Raw genomic sequence first — 22,960 nt, forward strand, 5'->3', positions numbered from 1 at the left:
CTCCAAAGGCATTGACAATCTGCCACACAAGGAGAAAGCAACCCCCAAGTACCCAACCACAATATGATTTAGAGATCGTTCAGTAGCAGTAGCAGTAGTGTATTAATTAGTCTTAAGCTTTCAGAAATAACTCCAGAAAACGAGCGATGAACACACCACTGTTCACACCTGCACACACACGACATGATCGATCATGATCATGGCGACATGGATCGATCGATCGATCGGTTCATCGATATGCCGGTTTCCGGGTTCCTAAGTTAACACCGGGAGAAATGGAAATGGCTTGTGTTAGAGGAAATGTAGGACACTCTAGCTGATTGATCTGTCTCTGCTTACTGCTACTACTCATATGATTGGTCTGTACCTACTGCTGATAGATAGCTTTTTCTGGCTTGCTCTCTGCAGCTATCTAACTCTAAGCCTCAGTTTAAAACAAATTATTGAGTGGATTGTTACTACGAATTATCTACTTGATAAATAAACTTGGTCTAAACAATACAGCAACACAAGGTTTTTTAAGAAAATTTATTTTTCGGAGCAGAACAAATAATCCGTTTCAATGTTCCGGTAAAAAATCTGAAAAGATAAGCCTAAACTAGCAGTACCTGAAACTGCACTTGCTGTTTGTTTAAGGAAATGGGAGCAATGACATCAGGTGAGACAGACAATTGTGTGAGTTGCAAATTGCATTGCTCTCTCTCTCCCCTGAGCCACACTGATCCAGCTAGATAGGTCTGAACCCTGAAAGAACCCTCAGGACACACTCAATGTTTCATGGAATTCGGTCGGGATTCGCTCGAGGACGATGCCGACTCGCGACAGCAAGTCGACGAATGAGGGTCGTGGAGAGAAATGAGATTGGTGGGGGGTGTTCTCATCAGGATTCCTATTTCTGGTCCAGCATCACCTGCTCTCCTGGTGCCCAGCCATGTGTTGTTTGTGGCCATTCTGTCAACAATTTGCATTATTGAAAGATATAGTGCTTGGAGGAGTTGAAGGGGACCTGTTGCTTGGGCACTTCAACTTGAGCCTAATTTCTGTCCCCATTTCTCCTCAAGTGTAATCCTGAATAATAAAGATTCGTACTAGTCTCCCTCTCATGCACTTGGTTTGGTTTCATGTGCTACTTAGTTACATGCACCGAAACATCGTCGATAATTCATGAATGGTGGAACATAGGTAAATTGTGCACGAGAGAAGGTGATTCCACGCCACTAACTTAGAGCCAGTAAGGTCCCTGCGCCAAGAAAAGCTTAGATGACTGGTTTGGAAAATTTCTGAAATAGTTGCATGTTTATGCCTAACAACGTTATAGAGACAAGGATATTGTTCTCTTAAACAGGCATTCCCCAACCATTTATCTTCCCAAAACCGAACTTGAGAGCCATCTTTGATGTTGGAGGAGCCAAACCTGAGAAAATCAGGCTTGGACTTCATTAGACTAGCCCAAAAGTGTGAGTCTCCTGCTTTCCACTGAGCTTGAGACAAAGGTTGTGACCTCAAATATTTGTTCCTTAGCATTTGTTGTCACACACCATCTGTAGTGAGTAGTTTATGCAACCACTTTCTAAGGAGAGCCTTGTTCTTAATTTTAAGATCTTGAATTCCCAACCCCCCTTGGTCTTTAGGACGACATATGATGTCCCACCTTGCTAGTCTATATTTCCTTTTGTGTCCATCCCCTTGCCAAAAGAACCTTGATCAGAAATAATCAATCTTCTTGATCACTCCTTTAGGTATTTCCAAAAAGGACATCATATATATTGGTAGGCTGGTAAGCACTGAATTGATTAGTGTTAGTCGCCCTCCAAGTGATAAAAGTTTGTCTTTCCAACTTGCCAACCGTTTTTCAAGCCGTTCAATCACTTCCTTCCACTCCAAATTACGAAGTCTCCTATGATGTATAGGAATGCCAAGGTAACGGAATGGAAAAGAACCAACCTCACATTGAAAAAGGTTAGTATATTGATCATGAGCTGTTTGGGCTTCACCAAAGCAGTAAAGCTCGCTCTTATGAAAATTAATCTTTAAGCCAGATAATTCTTCGAAAACGTTCAACAACATTTTCAGATTACAAGCTTTCTCTAGATCATGTTCCATAAAGAGTACAGTATCATCAGCATATTGGAGGATGGACAATCCACCATCAATGAGATGAGGCACCACTCCAACAAGCTGTCATGCATTATTTGCTCTCTGGATCATAACCACTAGCATGTCCAGATTATATTATCTCACGACCAAGATGAGTTTAAATGGAATCTAACCACTGATGGCAGATTCTCGGTTAAATCTCTTTATCTTGCGTTGGTGCAGACCGATGTTCCCAATATAAACAAAAGAATCTGGAAGATCAAAGCCCTCCTAAAGATTAAGATCTTCTTATGGTACTTACGTCGTGGAGTAGTCTTAACAAAAGATAATCTTATTAAAAGGAATTGGAGAGGAAACAAGTCTTGTTCTTTCTGCCACAAAGATGAAACTATTAATCATTTGTTCTTTGATTGTCGTTTTGCCCATGCAGTTTGGTCTTTAATCCAGTTTGCTTCGAATATTAGTTTACCTAATAGTACAACTCATATGTTTGGGCATTGGATAAGAAGACAACCACGCAATTTGAGATCTTTGGTCTTATTAGGGGCAACAACCACTATTTGGTCTATTTGGCTTTGCAAAAATGATGTGGTTTTTGAAAGAAAAAACATATCTTCTCCTTTGCAGGTTATCTTTTTGATTACACATTGGCTCCGCTCATGGGCTATCCTTCAGAAGGTCAATTTGCGGGGAACTATCGTTGTGGCTTGTCAACAATTGGAGCTAGTGGCCATGGAGTTTTCTACCCCGGCGCATGGGTGGCGTTCTAGGCTACGGTTAGAGGGCTCCTGAAGTTCTTTTTGTCCCTGCTATTTGGATGATGAGTTTATCTTTTGTTTCTTTCTTGTTGGCTGTGTGCACTCTTTGAGTGCAGAAGCCGGAGGTGCTCTCAGAATAATTGTATCACTTGATAGAATTTTACTGAGATTAATAAAGCTTCCATTATCTAAAAAAGGTAAATTGTGCGCGCTTCCTCATCGTCTTATGCTTTTAGGTTGAACTGGTTGGTTGTAACTAAGTATGGTATAAAAGCCAGAGCTTTTAAGTTCAAAAACCTCATTTTTCTCACCGGTTTAAGCTTTTGGGTAATTGGGTTGAACTGGTTAGTGCATGAAATTCGATAATAAAAGACACGTAGTTATCGTTGTTGACGTCATAGGTTCGAAACCCGGGTTTGACAGCGTTGGCAACATTGCATCGTCACATAGACTGGTAGACATCTAGATGCAATGAAAGGTAATAACACTGAGCAAGTTACCTCTTGGGGGGTAAAAATGATCCCCTTTTGGCACACCAAAAAGTCGCCGAATTTGATTGGAGCAAGGCAAGCAATTCCATTCCACAAGCCTCTCCTCCCGCTGGAGTTATTCCAATCCAAGCCTGCTGTATTTGTCACGGTAATGGCGACAGGGGAGCCCGGAGTTTTTCACCCTGTTGCTTGCACGGAGTTGCTCTGTGAGCTATGCTTGGACGTCATCTTCCCCGGCATGGTGCGATGCTGTGACGTCACCAACTCACCATTCTGTTTAACCTGCTGTTGTTAAATACTCCATCCGTTTCAGGTTATAAGATGGTTTAACTTTGGTCAAAATCAAACTACTTTAAATTTGACTAAGTTTATAAACAAATATAATAATATTTATAATACCAAATTAGTTTCATTAGATCAATAATTAAATATATTCTTATAATAAATTTATCTTGGTTGAAAATGTTATTATTTTTTCTATAAACTTAGTCAAACTTAAAACAGTTTGACTTTGACCAAAGTCAAGATATCTTATAACCTAAAACGGATGTAGTATTTAAATGTGGCTTTGCGGTTAATATTCTCACTTTTTTTTGAAGAGAAAAATAGCATGAGAGTGTGTCTTTTTCATTAAATATAGCGGAAGAACAATACAATCCTAAGAGCGAAGAAATATAAAAGGCCAAGAAATTATGACACTATACGAGGTGCGATTAATATTCTCACTCGTTTCGTGTAGATTATGCCCTGCTAATGCTGATGAATTGAGAGGAGAAAAAAGAGTGTGTCTGAACCAATGGGCATTGGATGAGACTTCATGAGACAGTTATTTCTTCCTGTGCATAATCACACAAAGAAAAAAAATATCCATTTCTTCAGAAAATTCAAAGAGAAACCAGTACAAGTTACTTCCTCTGTCCCAGTTTACTAGTCGTTCTAGGAAAGAGATGACAAAATATGGTGTTGGAAAAATGACCAACGTGCCCCTACATTAATCATTTCAATGCTTAAAAATTAACACAAAACTAGTACTGCGTCTGTTATTCCGATATATCTGCAACCAGCATGGGGAAGAAAATTAATAGAAGTACTCATAATAGTGGCTAGCCTGCTAGCTGCCCTACGCCTAAACGACCTTCTTTCTGGGACAATAACTCTACACCCCAATGACAACTAAACCGGAACGGAGGGAGTAGTTATACTAGGAAGTCAGATGCTGATGCAGATGAATCTTAAGTCAGATAAAATGTTTTTTTTACAGTGCCCTTGAAATATCTGCCAGGTGTGTGGGCCCAGGAGGCCCTAAGATTCAGACATTGGAGATGCTTGGTTGCTTGGAAGGAGGGGGCAGGAAGCAACTCGGCATATTAAGCAACGGCCAAAAGAGTGACATGATTACAATTAGAAGCAAGAAAAGGCGCTAATGATTCCTCCTAATCCACACGAAGTACCACGGAAGCACGCACAACACATGGCGATAATCAGCTCTGCCAATTAAGCCAGTTGATTAGCTCACAAGGCAATCACTGACAAGAACATCTGCACCTGTGTGCGTGTGTTCCTCCTGTCAGTCACTTGCAAGCTGCAGTTTGCATAGGGCACATCAGGGTCGAATCCGATGTGCAAAAACGAGCAAAGTGCCAATCCTGAAGTTTGCTTCATGATTTTTATCAGAAAAAATGTTTTTAAAATGAATAACCAGACAAAAATGTCCCTAAAAACATGGAATCATATAGCAATCATAGAAACAATAGTACTCAATTTTTTTTGTGCAATGGCCAATGGGCATATAAATCCAAGCCATCGAGTCAAGTGAATTGCTTACATGGCATGATTAACAATTGACCATAAACCCTCTAGTCTATCTTAAAACCAAAATAAACAATTAATTAAATCTCTGTCAAGCGCTACTTGGATTTTTTTTCTCCACTTTCTGAAAAAAGAGGGAGGAGAAGAAAAAGTTTTTGTATCAATCAGAATTTAGGAGACATGTTTAGGGTGAAACAAGATTGGATCATGTCAAATCGGAGAAGGAATCATACTATTTAAGCAACAATGGTGGCAGGATTGGAGTCTGCTCCACGCCACATGGATCCTATAAATTCCCCGCCCTTTTCTTCTCCACTCCACTCATCATCAAACTCTCTCTCTCTCTCTCTCTCTCTCTGAATCTCTGGATCTCTGAAAACTCTGAACATTCCAAGAACTCATAAGTTACCTGTGATCTGTGAAGCTTGAGCTGAAGCTGTGACAGTGTCTCACTGATCGTTGATCACTCAGCTTGGCTGCTACTGTGCATTCACTGCGTGGTTAGCTAGCTAACTGAGCAGAAGAGCTTTAGCAATGGCGACGCCGGGGCAGCAGCTGCCGCCGGGGTTCAGGTTCCACCCGACGGACGAGGAGCTGGTGGTGCAGTACCTCCGGCGGAGGGCGCTGTGCCGGCCGCTCCCCGCCGCCGTCATCCCGGACGTCCACGACGCCACCGTGCTCGACCCCTGGGACCTCCCCGGTGCGGTTTTCTTGATCCGTTTTGGTTTCGAGGAGGTGCGGCGCCATTGCCAAGCTCGACCGAGCGGGAGACTGATCGTGAACTCTCTCCTTCTGTGCAGGCGCCGGCGATGGTGAGGCCTACTTCTTCAGCTTCCGGCAGCTCGCGGCGGCGAGCGGCGGCGGCGGGTGGCGGAGGAGGAGGGCGGGGAGTGGGTACTGGAAGGCGACGGGGGCGGAGAAGCCGGTGTTCCTGCGTGGCTTCGGGTGCGGCGGCGGCGGCGGCGGCGGCGGCCAGCACCTCGTCGGCGTCAAGACGACGCTGCTCTTCCTCCGCGCGAAGCCGCCGTCGCGCACCCACTGGGTCATGCACGAGTACCGCCTCGCCGCCGCCGGCGCTGTCGCCGTCGCCGCCGCCGGACAGACAAAGCGCGGGAACCATGTGAGTCTGAATTCTCCAATTCTTCAGTAATAACACTAATAGTACTGATACATGTGATTAAGTCTAATGTCATTCTGAATCATCATTAGGTTTTGCTTCAAAGGTTCAAATTAATTAACCCCAGTTTTAGTTCAAACTTTTATTAGAACAAACTTAGCATATGTATGTGAAATTTTTGGGTAAATTAACTGAAGAGAAGTTTGCAGCTTTTGCAAAAGGCTTTCCACAGCGCACGGCAGCATCTCAATCATGCAGACATGAGAGAATCTTTGCCTCCTTTCAAAGTAACTTAACCTGCTTGGCTACGTGGATTAGGACACTTCACTGTGTGCGGCCACTTGTCTTGCATTGTGTTCCATCAAAAAATTTAATTGAACCTCTTTGTCACTCACATCTCATCTACTAGCATGCACCCGTCGCTGTAAATTTAAACACGAATTCAGTTCAGTTCAGACTTGAGAGCTCAATTTGATCATCTGGAATCTGATGAATGGTATCATTATGTTTTTCTTTGCAGAGTTGCATGGCTCAGCCAGGAGAATGGGTGGTGTGCCGGATTTTTCTGAAGAACAACAGGTCATCAAGAAGGCGAGCCGGCGACGCCGACGGCGAAACGCCGGTCACCGGTGTCCACGGTCACCGTCGGCGGCAGCCGTCGCCGTCGCCGTCGTCGTCGAGCTGTGTCACGGCTGAGGTTTCAGACGGAGAAGGAGAAGAAGAAGTCAGCAGTGGCAGCATCAATGGTGCTCCATCTGCCTCTCAAAGAGAGGCCTAGACATGCTGAAAATCTCCTTAATTAATTACTAGTACTAGTGATTTTTTTTCTTCTTCTTCTTGTTCTCTTTTGTCCCTCCATTGCTTTTCCTGTACTTCTCCTTGTACCATAATGATTAGTAGGAGTTTAAGTTTAAGCAGCAGGTTGAAGAGAGAAGCCCCAGCTTAAGAAAGCTCCTAAGTAAAGATTACTGAGCAGCAGCTGTGACATCTGTATCAATTGTAACTTGTAAGTTTCTCTTGATCATTTATTAAGATAAGGAACCTCAATTAAGCAGGAACATCAGATCGATCACCAGTTGCTAGCTACCACCAGCTACCATTATTCAGCTGTCATTTCTGCAGCAGTCAGATTAACTTTAGTCCAAAATTTTTCTCTGCCTCCTCTAGCTCCCAACAAAAGCCTGTCAACTCTCTGTTTGAAGAAAAAACGCATGTATACACTGTTTTAGATCAGCTGAAAATTAACTTCTCTACAGAAATGAAATCATATATCTGTGTACCAAAAGGTGTGTTTAGTTCACGCTAAAATTGAAAGTTTAATTGAAATTGGAACGATGTGACGGAAAAGTTGGAAGTATATGTAGAAATTTTTTTTTTGATGTGATGGAAAAGTTGGAAGTTTGAAGAAAAAGTTGGGAACTAAACCAAACCAAAATGGTCAAATGCCTCCTCCACGATATGAGCCCGATCGGTTGACCAATGATGGATTATATGCTAGAATGGCTTTAGTAGCGATACAAAATAATTTATGAGTAAAACTTTTATATGTGTCTCTAGCGACTTAAAGATCAATGCTGAAAAGAAAACAAAGTCCAAAATACCTTAAAATCAACTCCACAATCAAGCTTTAAATTTTAAATTTTGGCCGCGACTGATTCGTTGTAAGATAAACGATGATGCTTGAGACAAATGGCCTCCCTGAACTGGAGAGAGAGAAAAAAAACTTTTGCAGCTTTCAAGAGGCGAAATGAGAAGTTTGATCAGCGGAAGGAAGGAAGGGAGGAAAGAAGGACGGGTCCCCCTGGCTCGAGCGAGTCAAGTGAGAGTGAGTGACAGACACCTGCGAATCCACCGCGAGATCCTGGCGTTGAATCGCGGGGCGCTCTGCCGATCACGTCGCCAACAGTGTGACAGTTCAGCAAAGATGGCGATCTTTCTTTTGCTCTCGAGTGGCCTCGGTACTCTGAACTCTTCTGAAGTCTGAAGTCTGAACTCCTTCAAGTGGCGATCTGCATATAGATACTAGAGGTTGTCTCATTATTTATTTGCTCCCGATTACTGTGAATAGTAACAAGAAGTAGTATTATAGTAGTATGAATATATTTTTCTGAAGAATTGTGACATCTAGTATAGAAAAGAACGCAGTAAAAGTTGAGAAACCAGAAGTTTGCAGGCATTATTTTTTATCCAGAGGCAAATGCATATAAGGAAGTGAGGGAGAAGGTTTGGTCTGTACAGTTAAACTGATTCCGCTCCCTTTGTCGTGAAAATACAATCTCAAAGACATGTTTATGTTCTTACATTAAAAAAAACCTCAAAAACTTGTTTATGTTCTTAAGACAAAAATTACTCGTCCCTACACAAAAGTCAATCCACGAATTACTCCTTTAAATATTCCTTATGGTGGTTTTCTAAATGTATAGTTGTAGCGGTAGAGTCACGAGTGCATGATTCTACTCACCAGAGTTTAATTCCTTGTGTCCATAAATATGGTTATGTTCATCCTCGTTGATGTAGAGATGGGAGTTATACATTTTTCCCCTTTTTTTTTGGGATATACAGTTCCCCTCGCAAAATTCAGGTCGTTAATTGGAAAAACATTTATGCTAAACAGGCCGTCATTACGGTGATAGCAATACGAAAGCCCATCACAGCAGTCTCCCCTTTGACGGGCCGGCCCAATTACTCCCACAAACCAGGCTGGGCCTTTGGGCCAATATGTAATTACAGTAATTATTCCTTATACTAATAATAAATGCGCATTAAGCTGGGGGGCTTTCCTGCAAAAGAGCGCGGAAAATAAAAATCTCGCACAGAGGCGTATCCACGCTTTCCTTCTCCCCTCCCACCAACTAATCGATCTCCTCTCTCTCTCTCTCTCTCCCTCTCTATCCCATTCGCGAGGCGGCGTCTCCTCCTCCTCCCCGTCTCTCTCGCTTCCCCCCCAAATCCGGCGGCGAATCCAGGGCCCCGCGCCGCGCCGACGACCACCGCCGATCGCGACCAGGAGGGAGGATGCTGGGCGCCGCGAGGAGGCAGCTCGGATCCGGCCCCGTGAGTGCCGACGACCTCCTCGGTTTTTTTTCCTCGCTCGCTCGCCCGCCCGCCATCCCTCGGATTTCCCGGGGTTTGGTGCGGTTGGGTTTCGATCTGTGATTTGGGGGGTCGCTGACGGGTAATGGATGGCGTGTGTGGGGGTTGCAGATGCTGGGGCAGGTGCTGCGGAGGCTCCGGCCGGCGACGGCGGCTGCAGCGGATGCGGCGAGGGCGTACTCCGCGGCGGCGAAGGAGGTGAGGGCCTGGGTGAACCCTAGTTTTTTTTTAATTATTTTCATTCGTGCTCGCTGCATTGGTGTGGAATGAATAATGATCTGGTCTGGCCCGCGGAATTGCGTTGTTCTGTTTGTTGACGGGAAATTGGGTTTTGGTGGTTGGTTGTATCATTGATGTCGTGTATTTTGTTGTTTCGGTAGTATTAACGGAGCGAATTGTTTCTAGTTTGGTGTTGAGGTGGTTGGGGATGGTTATTGGAAGTGGCTGACGGTTCATGGAGATAATGTGATGTTTTAATGTGTACCTATTTTTTTGGTTGAGATCAACTTAGGATTGGTTTTGATGTCAGTTCTTATGTATAGCACAATGGAATTAGGTTATCCCGATTGAAGAATAGAATGTTGTCATGTTTTGATGACTGCTGATTTGTAGCCACATGTAGACTCGATGTCGGAGTGAACTGATATCTAAACTGCCTATAGATGTGGGTCGCGTGTCCAAATTTCCCACAGACAGTCAGGCTACAGGGTTAACAGTTTGTATTGATTCATTTGGCAGTCACTATACTAGACGTGGAGATACAGTCTCTTCGGATGGTATTGTGCGGTTTTTCTTTAGATGTATCGTTGTGGAGATGTAGACAGTTGACTTCAAAACTGGTGACTACTATATCTGCATAGTTCGATTACTTCCTTTGGGGCGTACTGTACTGTACTTGTGTTGGTGGTTTGTGGTGATTTAATTTGTATATGCTGGAAGGTCCTATTTATATTCCTAATTATTTTGTTGGTAAGCCGGTAATGATTTTTCTTTGTTTGATAAAGATGTATTGTTGTCTGGTAATCATGTCTAACATGTTTGATCTACATTGCTTGCTCACCTTGGTTGTTATGGCGCACTAGGCGGCCATGGCCCATGGCACTTGCTAAATGAAGCAATTTCTATCGCATCATATATCTACATGCTTATTCCTTTGCATTGTTCTTGCCCTTCTCATTGGCGTTTATTTTTTCCTCAATTACTTATCAAGTTAGTAGCACAGTGAATGAATGCAATAAGTGAAGTATCTGCTGGCTTGCTCTTTGCACTGAAAGGATCTTCATAGTTTGTTGAGTGGGCAAAGGGGAAAAATGACATTTCTATATTAAAATTTGTTTTTCTTTGTTGGGCACCTTGATATGGCAATTGGCAAGTTATCTGCAACATATTTTACTTATTCAGATGACTGTCCGTGAAGCGCTGAACTCTGCACTCGATGAAGAAATGTCTGCTGATCCTTCTGTTTTTCTGATGGGTGAAGAGGTACACTTGGAACTCACTCACTTTCTCTCCCTGATTTGTGTGTTTTTCTAAGGCCTTCTCTTTCGTGGCAGGTGGGAGAGTATCAAGGTGCATACAAGGTGTGTGAAGTTAAAAAATATTAGTAGTTGTGCCTTTCCTCAGGTCCGCTGTAAACGTATTAGCTCTTATCGTTGTTCATGAAGTGTATTCTGTTGCAGATTTCAAAGGGCTTGCTTGACAAGTATGGTCCTGAGAGGGTTCTGGATACACCAATCACAGAGGTGATTCTAAAAACCTTCTTACCTACCTTTCTTTTCTGCCCATTCACATTTTTTTCACACTAAGGTATCATGCGTTCATGTTCTAGTACTTATCTGCTTCAGTTCTGCTTTTCCAGGCTGGGTTTACTGGCATTGCTGTTGGTGCAGCGTATCAAGGTCTTCGACCTGTTGTAGAGTTCATGACATTCAATTTCTCAATGCAGGTTGGTAATGCACGAATTATCAATATGCTACTATGATAGTGGAATCAGTTTATATTGTTGCTTGCAGCAACGGATTGCTGTTGAATTTTATATTAGTTTTTGTCTATGTAAAGCAATGTAACACTTAGGTAAGTATGTTGTACAACTAGTTTGTTAATTTGCTAGTATAGATTATCTTTCCTGCATTTTAGTTAAACCATACTCTAATCCATATTGTACACATGCTTGATAAAGTGTTCGTCACTCAGGATCTAGTGTTCGGAGGTCCACCTTCTTTGATAAGAAACCCTCTTTTTTTTTTCTGAAGCTTAATAATTGACATATATTTATCAGGTGTACCTCATTAGTGTTTACTTCTGCATTATTTGTACCAATGACATATTTCAGTTTTTGTATGCTGTGATTTCGTTTTAATTATTTATATTACACATTCAGGCAATTGATCATATCATCAATTCAGCTGCCAAGTCAAACTACATGTCAGCGGGTCAGATATCTGTCCCTATTGTTTTCAGAGGACCTAATGGAGCTGCTGCTGGAGTTGGCGCTCAACACTCGCAGGTTTGTGATCAGGGAATGGCTTATGAATTAGTTTATCATCCTAGGACCCCATTGAACTTTGTAAAAGTTCATTGTTTCCTTTTGTTGTGTTGTTCTACCCAGAAACTGTCCTGGATGATCTGGCAACCTCTTTGCTAATGCTGAAATACTTAATATCCCCCTCTCCCCAAAATGCTGGTCTTTAGGTGTAGAAAAGAAACCAAAGATTAATTATGAGAGTTCTTTACAGCATGTGAAGCTGCAGTGAGCTGAGCAGGAAGTTTGACTGTTTAAGATCAGTTTGCCACTAGCTTTTATATTCTGGCTTTTTAGGCATCACTTGTTTTTGATAAATCATGGTAGAATTATTTTGCCACTTAAATATGTCATTATAATTGCAATTATTCATTTACAAACTGAATTGGTTTGCAGTGTTATGCGGCTTGGTATGCACATGTTCCGGGTCTTAAGGTTCTGGTTCCATATTCTGCAGAAGATGCTCGTGGCTTGCTCAAAGCTGCGATTAGGGATCCGGACCCTGTTGTTTTCTTGGAAAATGAACTGCTGTATGGAACATGATCTTGTTATGCTATACTGACTAGCCGTCATTTCCCCAAGATGCTGATATACTATTTTCTGCAGCTATGGAGAATCATTCCCTATTTCTGCTGAAGTGCTTGATTCTAGTTTCGCTCTGCCAATTGGCAAAGCAAAGGTATGTTGTACTAGCTGTGTACACATGTTTGGGAAAGAAACATACTTGCATAGAATTACCTTGATTATTTCACAGGAGTCCCTTTTAATGAACACCTTGTTTTCTAGATAAGTGTATACCAGATACATGCTGATATATATTTCTGTTATACAGTCAGTGAAGTTTGATGTACTTACCTGTGGGTCTTCTCTCTGTAGATAGAGCGTGAGGGTAAAGATGTTACAATTACTGCATACTCCAAGATGGTTGGATATGCTCTTCAGGTGCGTCATTTTGTAATTGGTAAACAATATGGATGATGAGTATGTTACGTCGATAACTTTATATGTTTTGGCTCATCATTTGCGCAGTTTTCTATGGTGTGGCATATCATATCTCTGTAAATTCTGATTACTGTATGTCTGTAGCGGCACTTGTGAGCTATGCCTTTTGGGAATAGCAATTTATTTTTCATTTTGTGCGGATAGAGGGATCGTTTATCAAACAGATGGTTGGTACGTCCATAAGTCTGATAGTTAAATTGATCTGCCATATTGTTCCTCAGAAAGTGTATGTTTCTTTCAGTTTATGCTATTTGAGGTTTTAAGTAGTACCAGCGGTACTTAAAATCTTTCACATTTATGATTGCAATATTACTTTTCTATGTTCTTATGCTCAATTTTTTTCAGGCCGCAGATATATTGTCCAAAGAAGGAATCAGTGCTGAGGTGATCACTTGTTAAACAATTTATGTTCAGTATAATAATCTATAATGCATCAATCTTTTCAACCACATACTGCAAAAGTTTCCTTATTTTTTACTGCTATTTGCCAATAGGTGATAAACCTTCGTTCAATTAGACCACTTGATAGAGCTACTATCAATGCATCTGTTAGAAAAACAAATAGATTGGTGACCATTGAGGAAAGCTTCCCACAGCATGGGATTGGTGCTGAGATATGGTACGCTCTCTCTCCACATGCATTGGCACACCTGTGTGTGGATAAGGACTTTTAGTTCTGACACTCGTTTTCTTTGCAGCATGTCTGTTGTTGAGGAAAGCTTTGAATATCTTGATGCACCAGTTGAGAGAATTGCTGGAGCTGATGTACCCATGCCCTATGCTGCCAATCTTGAGAGGATGGCTGTCCCACAGGTCCTTTTCTGTTTCTATCCAAAATTTTATGTTGTGTCTTGTACACATGTTTTGTTTATGATTCTTTTCTCCACCGATGCATTTTGTGCCAAGGACTTGCACAGAGTAGCACTGTTTGGGTGGAATTCCTAGTTTTATTGGTTGCATATATTTATTTCTGTTGACATAATTGAGTAGTAGTTACTTCCATTCAACCTTTACATTGTGGGGTGGACATGTGCTCCTATTTCGTGAAGTTGTGCTGAATTTAATGGGAGTGATGATTTGTTTTCTTCAAGTTGCTCTGTTTTTATTTATGCCTAAAGCCATTTGATTGGTGCTTCTGAAGGGAATGAATATAGTGAATCTGATATTAGCAGGGAATAAAGAAATATCAGTTCTATTTCGTAGTTGTAGTGGCGGTGTTGAACAGGATAGTGTGCATATAGTGTTGATTACTGGCTGACCTTGAGGGTCATTCCGATCCAGGAGACTCTGAATTATGAAGATGGAACCTTTTTTTAATAAACAGTTACCATCATTGTCATAACCTTATTTGTTAAAACAAATCGATTTGTGTGGGCCATCCTATGTGTCTGGATTACAAAAATATTTGCAGGAGCAATGTTTCAGTAGAGTAAGGAAAAAAGTGTGGGGCTATTGACCTATTGTAGTTTTTATAGTGTATAATGTAGAGGTTGCTATACGTGCATACACACTCATAAATAGAAGTATTTCCTTGATTGCCCTTTCCACTCAACAACTTGAGCAATAGATATTTGATCATAAGCTGGAAAGCATATGGCACACTTGTCATGGGATATTACCTAACTGTACTATGGCTTTTAGTTAAGACTTTCTGGTGGATGTTGTCTGCCACCCAGTTATCCCTGGAGGTGCTCACTATTAAGAAGTTGGTAATTCTGTCCTATTGTCGGTTTGTGTGTTCCGGGTGACCACTGTGATCAGGGTGGTCATCAGCATTTCTTCGACTCTTTATGGTTTGCAGAATGGTGGAAGTACTTGCGGTACTCTTTAGACACTGGTTCAGAATCACATTTGATTTCTGCACTAGCAATATTATTAAATATACCTTTAATGTAAATGAAATGTGAAGTCTAAACTCCGCTTGCATGTTTTTTTGTTTTTAGCTGTACCTACAGTTTTAAACTGGATCTACGAGGCTATGCAATTGTGAAATGCATGGACCTGCATCATTTATTATCCCTTATATGGATCAACTATGCTGATCATTTCTTTATCTTCATTTATATTAACGACGTTATTGTTGTGCTTGCAGGTTGACGATATTGTCCGTGCAGCGAAGCGTGCGTGCTACAGAGCGGTGCCCATGGCAGCAACTGCCTGATAGGAGAGACCTCTTTTACATCATCTTTCTTTTCCCGTCCGGCCAACATATGATTCATAATGGTGTCCAACAATTGCCCAAACTCAAAGCGAGCTAATTTTGCAAGATATTTCCATGACCCCCACCTATTCTTTTAGCTGCAGTTGCATCACTGCGTTCGTTGGTGGTGACCCAAATTTCCCTCTTTTTTTTTGGTGTGTATGCGAGAATTATGCAGCTTATGGTGATTGGTTCACAGTACACACTGGCGCTAGTTACATAAATGAAAGAAAAATCTGAGCTCTTGATGGACACATTTGTTGCAAAAGACAACGAGGGCAATGAATAATCCCAACTTAAGACAACGATTGCGCATGTCGCATGTTGCTATTCGCCCAAAATCCGGGGTCTAAACTCTCACGATAGTCAACATTTTGAACTGTCTAAAACCTCTCGCTGTTGATGTCGATGCCTCTCTCTGATCAATTAGTTTTCAAGTTTTTTTTTAATCTTTTCCCAAAATCGACTTAATTAGCCGTTATCTCCAATCCAATCTTGTATCGCCGCAATTACTAACGATGTGATCCCCACCGAATTGCTGGTATAATAGTGACAACCTTTTCTTTTTAGTACAACGGTACAGCTAACTAGGAAGACCTAAATGATTTTTTGGTCAAACGGTCCGTGCTAATTGATCACGGATCTGGTGCACGTAACCATCAATCGCTATAACAATTATTGTAACATCTCTCATCACCTAACAGAAAATCACGTTCCATTACATTATACTCCCTCCGTTTTTAAATATTTGGCAATGTTGATTTTTAGCACATGTTTGACTGTTCGTCTTATCTGTGAAATATGTAAAACTATATGTATACATATAAGTATATTTAACAATGAATCAAATGATAAGAAAATAATTAATAATTACTTATTTTTTTAATAAGACGAACGGTCAAACATATTTTAAAAAGTCAACGGCGTCGAATATTTAGAAACGGAGGGAGTATTAAATAAGAAAACAGCAATAAAATTCAGCTGGAAAAAGGTACTTGGTTGATCCACGCACACTTGCGGTCGTGCAGAAAATGTATTTTTCTTAGTAGTACTATCTCATCTTTTTTGCCCTTTTTTCCAAATCTCTCCCTTTGACTGGACCATGGACTGCAACAAGCAACAACTAAAGAAAGAAAAGACATTAATAAAGCAGCAAAGAAAAGAACAGTCCAATTAGAAAAAAGATTAAAGTGCAAATACCAAAGCCAAATCATCCCTATTATTATATATAAAAAGGATTAGAAATATTATTATTTGTACTACCAAACCGAGCAGGAATGTGTGCAAGCAAGGCATAACCAAAACCAACCGCTTTCCTTTTGTCCACCGATTGCTCTCTCTTTGACCAAACAAAGACCGGGGCAGCTTAAATAAACAGACAAAGCAATCGAAAATACTAAAATAAAAAAAAACGAGGCACTAATTAATGTCCTGTTCACATCTAAGAATTTCCAAAGCTAGATATTCCTCGCTTCACAAATTCATGAATATAAAATTTGCAATCACTTGATAACATTTGTATCAATCATTTTATTTCTACTTTAAATAAAATACATATTTAAATCACTATAATTAAACAAACAAACTTCAAATTCAAATTCAGCGTGAATCTAAAATCTAAAGCTGTGCCAAGCATGGTTTGGCAGTCTTGCCTACAATTACTCCTTAATTAAGTCACCATAAACACGGCGCGCCATTAGGGGATTAAAGAAAGCGCAACAGTACGCCACTCGCACTCGAGCCCGGAAAGAAAGAGGCAAAAAAAAAAAAAAGAATTCCCCATTTCCTTCTCTCTCTCTCTCTCATCTCTCTCAGTGAGGAGTGGTGGTGTAGCTAAGCTAGGGTTTCGCTCGGAATCAGGGTTCGGTTTCCTCCACCGGAATTGGCGGCGATCTGGAGCTCGGCACGGCGGCGCGCGGCGTGATCCGGACGCTCGGGTAGGTGAGGGAGGGAGGGAGGAGATGAAGTCGTCGCTGCGGAAGCTGCGGGGCTTCGCGCTGCAGCGCCACGAGCAGCGGGTGGACCGCCGCGGGGGCCACTCCCCGGCCGCCGCCGCCGCCGCGAACGAGCTCCTCGCCGCCTCGCAGGTGAGGGGGCACCTGCTCCGTACCTCCCGTTCTCCGTGTGGGCGCGTGGGTGAGCGTGCGTGTGAGTGAGTGAGACTTGGCGTGTGGAGATCTCTCTCTGCGGGAGCGGTTCTCCGCTTCTCTGTGCGTGTGGTTGGCTGGCTCTTGGGAGTCCGCGAAATCGGTTCCCGAATCCCGATTGGTTGTTTGTTTGTGCAAATTGTTTTTGGGAATTTTCGTTGCCGATGGAGTACTATGGGATGATGTGTTCGGATCTGTGCTCCATGTTCTGTAGGGAGATTGTTGAGGAGGCAGACGTATGGAGTAAGTTCCATGGCGCGGTGTGCTTGAACTGTTTGTTTCCTGGGTGGACACTGGGAACACTCGAATTTCGCAGTCTTATCTGCTCACATTTGCCTTAACGAGCAGAGTTTCATGTAATTTGAGAGAAACATTCCTTTGATCTTCTACTCTTGAGTATGGAGTTAGCAAAAAAAAAGAAAGATCAAAACAATTTAGAAGTTTAGTTGCACTACCATCGTAGCCGCCGACATAATTCACGGCTAAGCTGAATGCCTTGTAGTAATGATGGCCTTGTCAATTCTAGTTGGATCTGACAAGGTAGTGCCCCATTACCTAGTGGCGATTGCTTCATTAGTGTTTGATACTAGTTGAAAACCAAAATGCTGAATGAGGGAGGTTGTCTGAATAGGTGGAAACATTGATGACATATGAGAAAGCATGTGGTACATTTTTTTTTACTACAGTTTAGTCTTATCAAATCTAATTGGATATGACAAGGGAGTCGCTGCTCACCATTACCTAGTGTCCTTTTCTAATTGTTGAAAATCAAAATGCTGGAGGAGGGTGGTTTTTGGAATAGGTGCAAACAGTGGTGACATATGAGAAGCATGCTTTTTTTTTAACCAACAGTAGAGCTTAATCCAGATTCCACCAAGTTTCCTCTGTTAAAACTTTCCCTTGTTAGGTTCTTACTAAATTTGTTTTAAACTGCAATTTCACTTTCAACAGGATATGGCAGATATGAGGAGCTGTTATGACAATCTGCTTTCTGTTGCAGCAGCGATTGCAAATAGTGCATATGGTATGTTTATTCCCCAATAGTACATTTTGTCTTTTGAGATCAGTTAAGTATGTGTTCAATCCTGTAAAAATATTTTTTTGTGTATTGTTGCCATTTCATTTTACACATGCCCTGCAATAGAACTAACAACTGCCCATTTTCAAATGGATAAAAAACCTCAATGTTTCTTGGTTAATCGAGAAAGCATTTAAGACGAATATTTCATAGTTTTAATCTAAAGTACAGACTACAGAGGGTGCAGAAACTTAGGTGTTTTATGAGTTGTTCACCAATTCTTCTCGTGTATAGCCTCAGTTCATTTGCTCTTTTTTCATATGCTAGCAGCTTTATTAGTTCTTATGCTAATTGTTTATAAGGTTATAGCAGCTAGAAATATAGGTGTCTTGACTCTTTTTTGCATATCAATGATCATTTTATCCTTTCATGCATGCAGAGTTCTCAGAAGCACTGCAGGAAATGGGGACTTGTTTACTTAAAAGAGTCACACCAAACAAGGACGGGATTAATGGTAATTATGTTCTGTTGTGATTAATGGTTCTCACTCCCTTGCATAAACACATATCTTGCAAATTAAGCTCTTCATGAAAACGACAAATTGAGCCAAGGGAAGTTGTTTGTGCCCATTCTCATCTGCTAGTTGATAGTCACTATCTCAAATTGTGAGGAAAATGAATAAAAATAGGATAATGAGGCCATCTTAATGTTATTGATCATTCCATGTAACTTTTGCCTATTATACACTTTGCTGCTTAATGCTTACATTGAACAGTATCCCCCAGATAAAGTTTTGCTGTTGCTTGGAAAGGCCCAGTTTGAACTGCGGAAGCTTGTAGATAGTTATGTAAGTTTTAAGTTGTTTATCGGTGGAGTCACTTATTTACCATAATCTTCTACTGCTAATCAAGTCACTATATTTTTCCCAGCGTGTGCATGTTCTTAATACCATCACCACTCCATCACAGTCCCTTCTCAATGAACTTCAAACTGTAGAGGTATGTTCTCCCATTCTAATAATTTTAGCCATTATGTACAATTTTTTGTGCATATTCCCTCTTATGCTCATGCTCTTTTCTCTGGGGCCTATTCCTTCCTTGTTCTATGTCGTTTTACTATTTCCCCCCCTGCCCTTTTTACCCTGCTGATCATATGTACAATACATGAACTCGCTAAAAACAAAAGTTTGGCTAGTAAACACTGGTCTGTGGCATGAAGGAACTCAAATCAACTCTGTAGTCCACTTCATTAATTTGGGTTACATTTTATTATAAAGTGTATTGCTGATCATTCAAATGTGGTTTTACATAAACTCATTGCAACTCCAATGGATATACATGATAATCTGAAATTGTGTGTGTGCGTGTGTGTTTTTTTCCTTTTGCCATTCAGTACAATCCCTGTTTAAAGGGAGCATTCATTTACTTAAAATATAGTATACATATTTTTTTTGTTTTGTCTACTCCTATGCAGATTAACACTTCACAGCTTTGTTTTGTCATGTTCTTCTTGTTGCATTTGTTCTTATTTTTTGAGTATTTATTATGTATTTGATGCTTGATTACCTAATCGTAGTGAACTGTTCAATAGATAACTATGATTTATTCCACTCAGAACTGCAATTAAGCAATAGTGTTTTTTTATTACAGGAAATGAAGCACCAGTGTGATGAAAAAAGGTATGCTGACTGTACAGAATGTGGCTTATATTTTTCCCTGTTGACACAATTTTTGAGTTTCCAAATGCTTCTTTCAGAGAGTTGTTCGAATTTCTGCTGAATGCACAGAAAGAAAAGGGAAGATCTAAGAATGCCAAAAGTGACATTGGTGCGTCAGAGCAATTGAAACAAGCTCAGGACGATTATCAAGAAGAAGCAACTCTTTTTCTATTCCGGTTAAAGTCATTGAAGCAAGGACAGTTCAGAAGTCTTTTCACACAAGCTGCTCGGCACCATGCTGCTCAGGTGCACATTCTGTCATTTGGAAATACCCCACTTCCTTTTTTTTTTCTGTGGCAATCTGTACAAAAGCTAATTTTGTGTAAATTTGTTTATATTTTACTCCAACCAGCTAAATTTATTCAGAAAGGGGCTCAAATCTCTTGAGGCTGTAGAGCCACATGTTAGGCTTGCTGCTGAGCAGCAACACATTGACCATCAGTTCAGTGCACTTGACGAGGAGGATTACTCTGTGGATGAAGAAAATGAGGATGATTACAATGACAGTCATGAAGATTTATCCTTTGATTATGGAGAAAATAAGGAAGGCACAGAAGCTGGTCATGCTTCCAGGAGCCCTACAGAGGTAACAATGTGGATTTTAATTTGAGCATAATTAACTATCCTACAGAAGGATACTCTAGAATTTTGCATGGTCTCTTACTATTAGCAATCATAGTTCACCGCGCAGGTGTAAAGTTGCATTGCTTTAATGAGTTTAATGCATGACTTTGTATTTCTCACCTTTTTAAGAAATGATGTTACATTTTCAAAATTCCATAGCTACTACAAAGTACAAACTGAATAATTATGATGACATAACCAGTAAGAATGGTATATCGTTATTCCATCTGTTAGGAAAGAAAGATCTAAGCAGATAAATGGCATTCCATATGTTCAATTACAAGACATTGTGCTTCCATGTACTTAATTTGTTAAGTTGAATTTGTATACGGCTACGCATTTCTTTTCCTTTTTTAGTTGGCTTCCTTTTCTTGTCCCAAAATATACCTGTTTCTTTACAATCATGTTTTTCTTTTCATGTCTTTGGAGGCCTTAATTTTCTGGATTTGCAGGAACTTCTTGACAGAAGCAAAGCAGAGTATTCCTCTTTTCCTGGTGAAAGGCAGAGATCTGGAAGTCAGTCAGCCCCACTTTTTCCTGAAAAAAAACTTGAGGCAGCAGAGAGAATAAAAGAGTTGCGGCGTTCTGCTACGAGGAAGCTATATACTTATGTTTTGCCTACTCCAAATGATGTTAGAGACACCTCTCAGACAGTTACAGCAAATCCTACTAGTGGATCTCCTCTTGGAAACAAAGGTGCATTCTATTCATCTCCACTCCAGCCAAGTACAAATGTGGGAGATTTGAGAGACAATAAGCTACCAAGTCCTACCAGATTATCTAATGCACATTCAGTTTTGAAAGAGAGCAATACCAATACTACAGACACCAGGACAATGCTTGTGCTCCCTTTGGGTGATCTCTCTTTACCTGGTTATCATGACTCGAAGGCTTCTGACAACAAAAAGGTGAAGAGAGGATCCTTTTCTGGTCCTATTGTTCCCAGGTCAAGGTCAACAGAGAATATTGATGTTGTTTCTGTACCACCTAGGCACAGCTCTTCACATCAGCCGTCAATACATGTCAGAGTTTCTCCCAATACCTCGCCACCACTGTTGTCCTCACCTAAAATCAAGGAGCTTCATGAGCTTCCTCGGCCACCTGCTAATGCATCAAAACATACAACATTTCCCAGTTTAGTCGCCCACTCTGCACCGTTGGTGCCAAATTCTGCTCCTTTGGCACCCAGAGGCCAGGATCATTTTAGGCCGAGGCAAACACCACCAAGTGCTCCCCAAACTGCATCACCTTTACCGACACCACCTGGGCCTATATCCCGCAGTTTTTCGATACCTTCTAGGGGCATGAGAACATCAGGTATTTCAGATGGTAAAGAGACAGAAGATCTTCAGGATAAAGGGCCTGCCAGAATGAGCCTTTCTAGTCTTCCTTCAGCACAAACATCGTTGGAGGATCATCGGCCATTGTCAGGAGCTACCGAGTCAGTTAGCAAAACATAGGGTGAGTCTAGTTTTCTGTAATACAACGCCAATTTTGGTAGAAACTTCCTTATAAGCAATTTATTGTTTTTAGTCCATCCTTAGTAGTTCATGTAAGAACATCAAGTTTGGGTTACCCCTTGAAGATTTTTTTTTTCTGTGTTAGTTCGGAGCTTACTATCATACATGAGGGCGAAAACATCAGTGATGCTGTTTGGACTATAGAAGTTTTTTCATTTGCATTTATTTGGTTGCCATCACTACTGGCCGCATAACACAATATGGATGTATATGCACACATACATTAATAGATGTGGATACAAATGTATTATGGCATTATTTCAAGTGATTTTAGTTCCTTTTGAGAGTTAAGATGAACTAGAACAGGTCCAAGTAGAAGGTAGTTTGTCAAGCACCTTCATTTTATTGTTGTGACATGTAATACAATGGCTCTATATCAGACTAATCCTTTTTCTCAATTACCTTCCCTTGGCAGAATATTTGGTGTTGAGGTGAAAGTTTATTTATCAAGGGGCTCAGCTATCTCGCCATGGAAGAATATTGTACATATTAGTATGTGAACTCGGCCAATATTGCAAATTAGTTGGTGTTTCGTTTGTATCCCCCATGGTTAAGATGTAATTGTGCAAATAACGAGTTGTGGAATAAAATCTCCATTTTTCTCTCCGATTAATTGATGTAAGATTTGTTTGTTGTGCCCTTGAGATGACTTGAATGCCACCTGTTTTCCACTGCTCATGTAAGCATCCTCCATCTTAATTTTTAACATGAGGGAGTCAATTTTGCCAAAAAAGAAAAACACTAGTGCTGTTATTCATGGAATCTGCATGTATCATTTATCACCTTATGACAATCTTTACCATCTGTGTGAACTGCTGGGCAATAATTGGCTGTGGCAAGAGAATG

General features: G+C 41.0%; 3 protein-coding genes across 4 annotated transcripts; all 3 read left to right on the forward strand.

The window, feature by feature from the left end:
- The first annotated feature begins 5,099 nt into the window (after positions 1–5,099).
- LOC4347530 (NAC domain-containing protein 83) lies at positions 5,100–7,330 on the forward strand. The gene is made up of 3 exons (XM_015795918.3): positions 5,100–5,855; positions 5,956–6,275; positions 6,793–7,330. Exons 1-3 carry the CDS (start codon positions 5,690–5,692, stop codon positions 7,048–7,050), a joined length of 744 nt encoding a protein of 247 aa, XP_015651404.1. The 5' UTR covers positions 5,100–5,689; the 3' UTR covers positions 7,051–7,330.
- Positions 7,331–9,109: 1,779 nt separating this feature from the next.
- LOC4347531 (pyruvate dehydrogenase E1 component subunit beta-2, mitochondrial-like) lies at positions 9,110–15,429 on the forward strand. Its single transcript, NM_001422807.1, has 14 exons — positions 9,110–9,326; positions 9,477–9,563; positions 10,767–10,847; positions 10,919–10,945; positions 11,045–11,107; positions 11,224–11,310; positions 11,746–11,871; positions 12,283–12,416; positions 12,493–12,565; positions 12,763–12,828; positions 13,234–13,272; positions 13,383–13,507; positions 13,587–13,701; positions 14,981–15,429. Exons 1-14 carry the CDS (start codon positions 9,288–9,290, stop codon positions 15,047–15,049), a joined length of 1,131 nt encoding a protein of 376 aa, NP_001409736.1. The 5' UTR covers positions 9,110–9,287; the 3' UTR covers positions 15,050–15,429.
- Positions 15,430–16,901: 1,472 nt separating this feature from the next.
- On the forward strand, positions 16,902–22,753 carry LOC4347532 (uncharacterized protein At2g33490). 2 transcript variants are annotated; one of them, XM_015756759.3, is made up of 10 exons: positions 16,902–17,175; positions 18,187–18,259; positions 18,693–18,767; positions 19,029–19,100; positions 19,183–19,251; positions 19,903–19,931; positions 20,009–20,216; positions 20,323–20,556; positions 21,047–22,055; positions 22,530–22,753. In XM_015756759.3, the coding sequence occupies exons 2-9, from the start codon at positions 18,212–18,214 to the stop codon at positions 22,052–22,054; spliced, it is 1,743 nt and encodes a 580-aa protein (XP_015612245.1). In that variant the 5' UTR covers positions 16,902–17,175; positions 18,187–18,211; the 3' UTR covers position 22,055; positions 22,530–22,753. The 2 variants fall into 2 exon arrangements, with proteins under 2 accessions (XP_015612245.1, XP_015612244.1); XM_015756758.3 differs by having other exon boundaries at positions 19,039–19,100.
- Positions 22,754–22,960: the final 207 nt, after the last annotated feature.

This window comes from Oryza sativa, chromosome 9 (assembly GCF_034140825.1).
Source record: "Oryza sativa Japonica Group chromosome 9, ASM3414082v1".
Classification (NCBI taxonomy): Eukaryota; Viridiplantae; Streptophyta; class Magnoliopsida; order Poales; family Poaceae; genus Oryza; species Oryza sativa.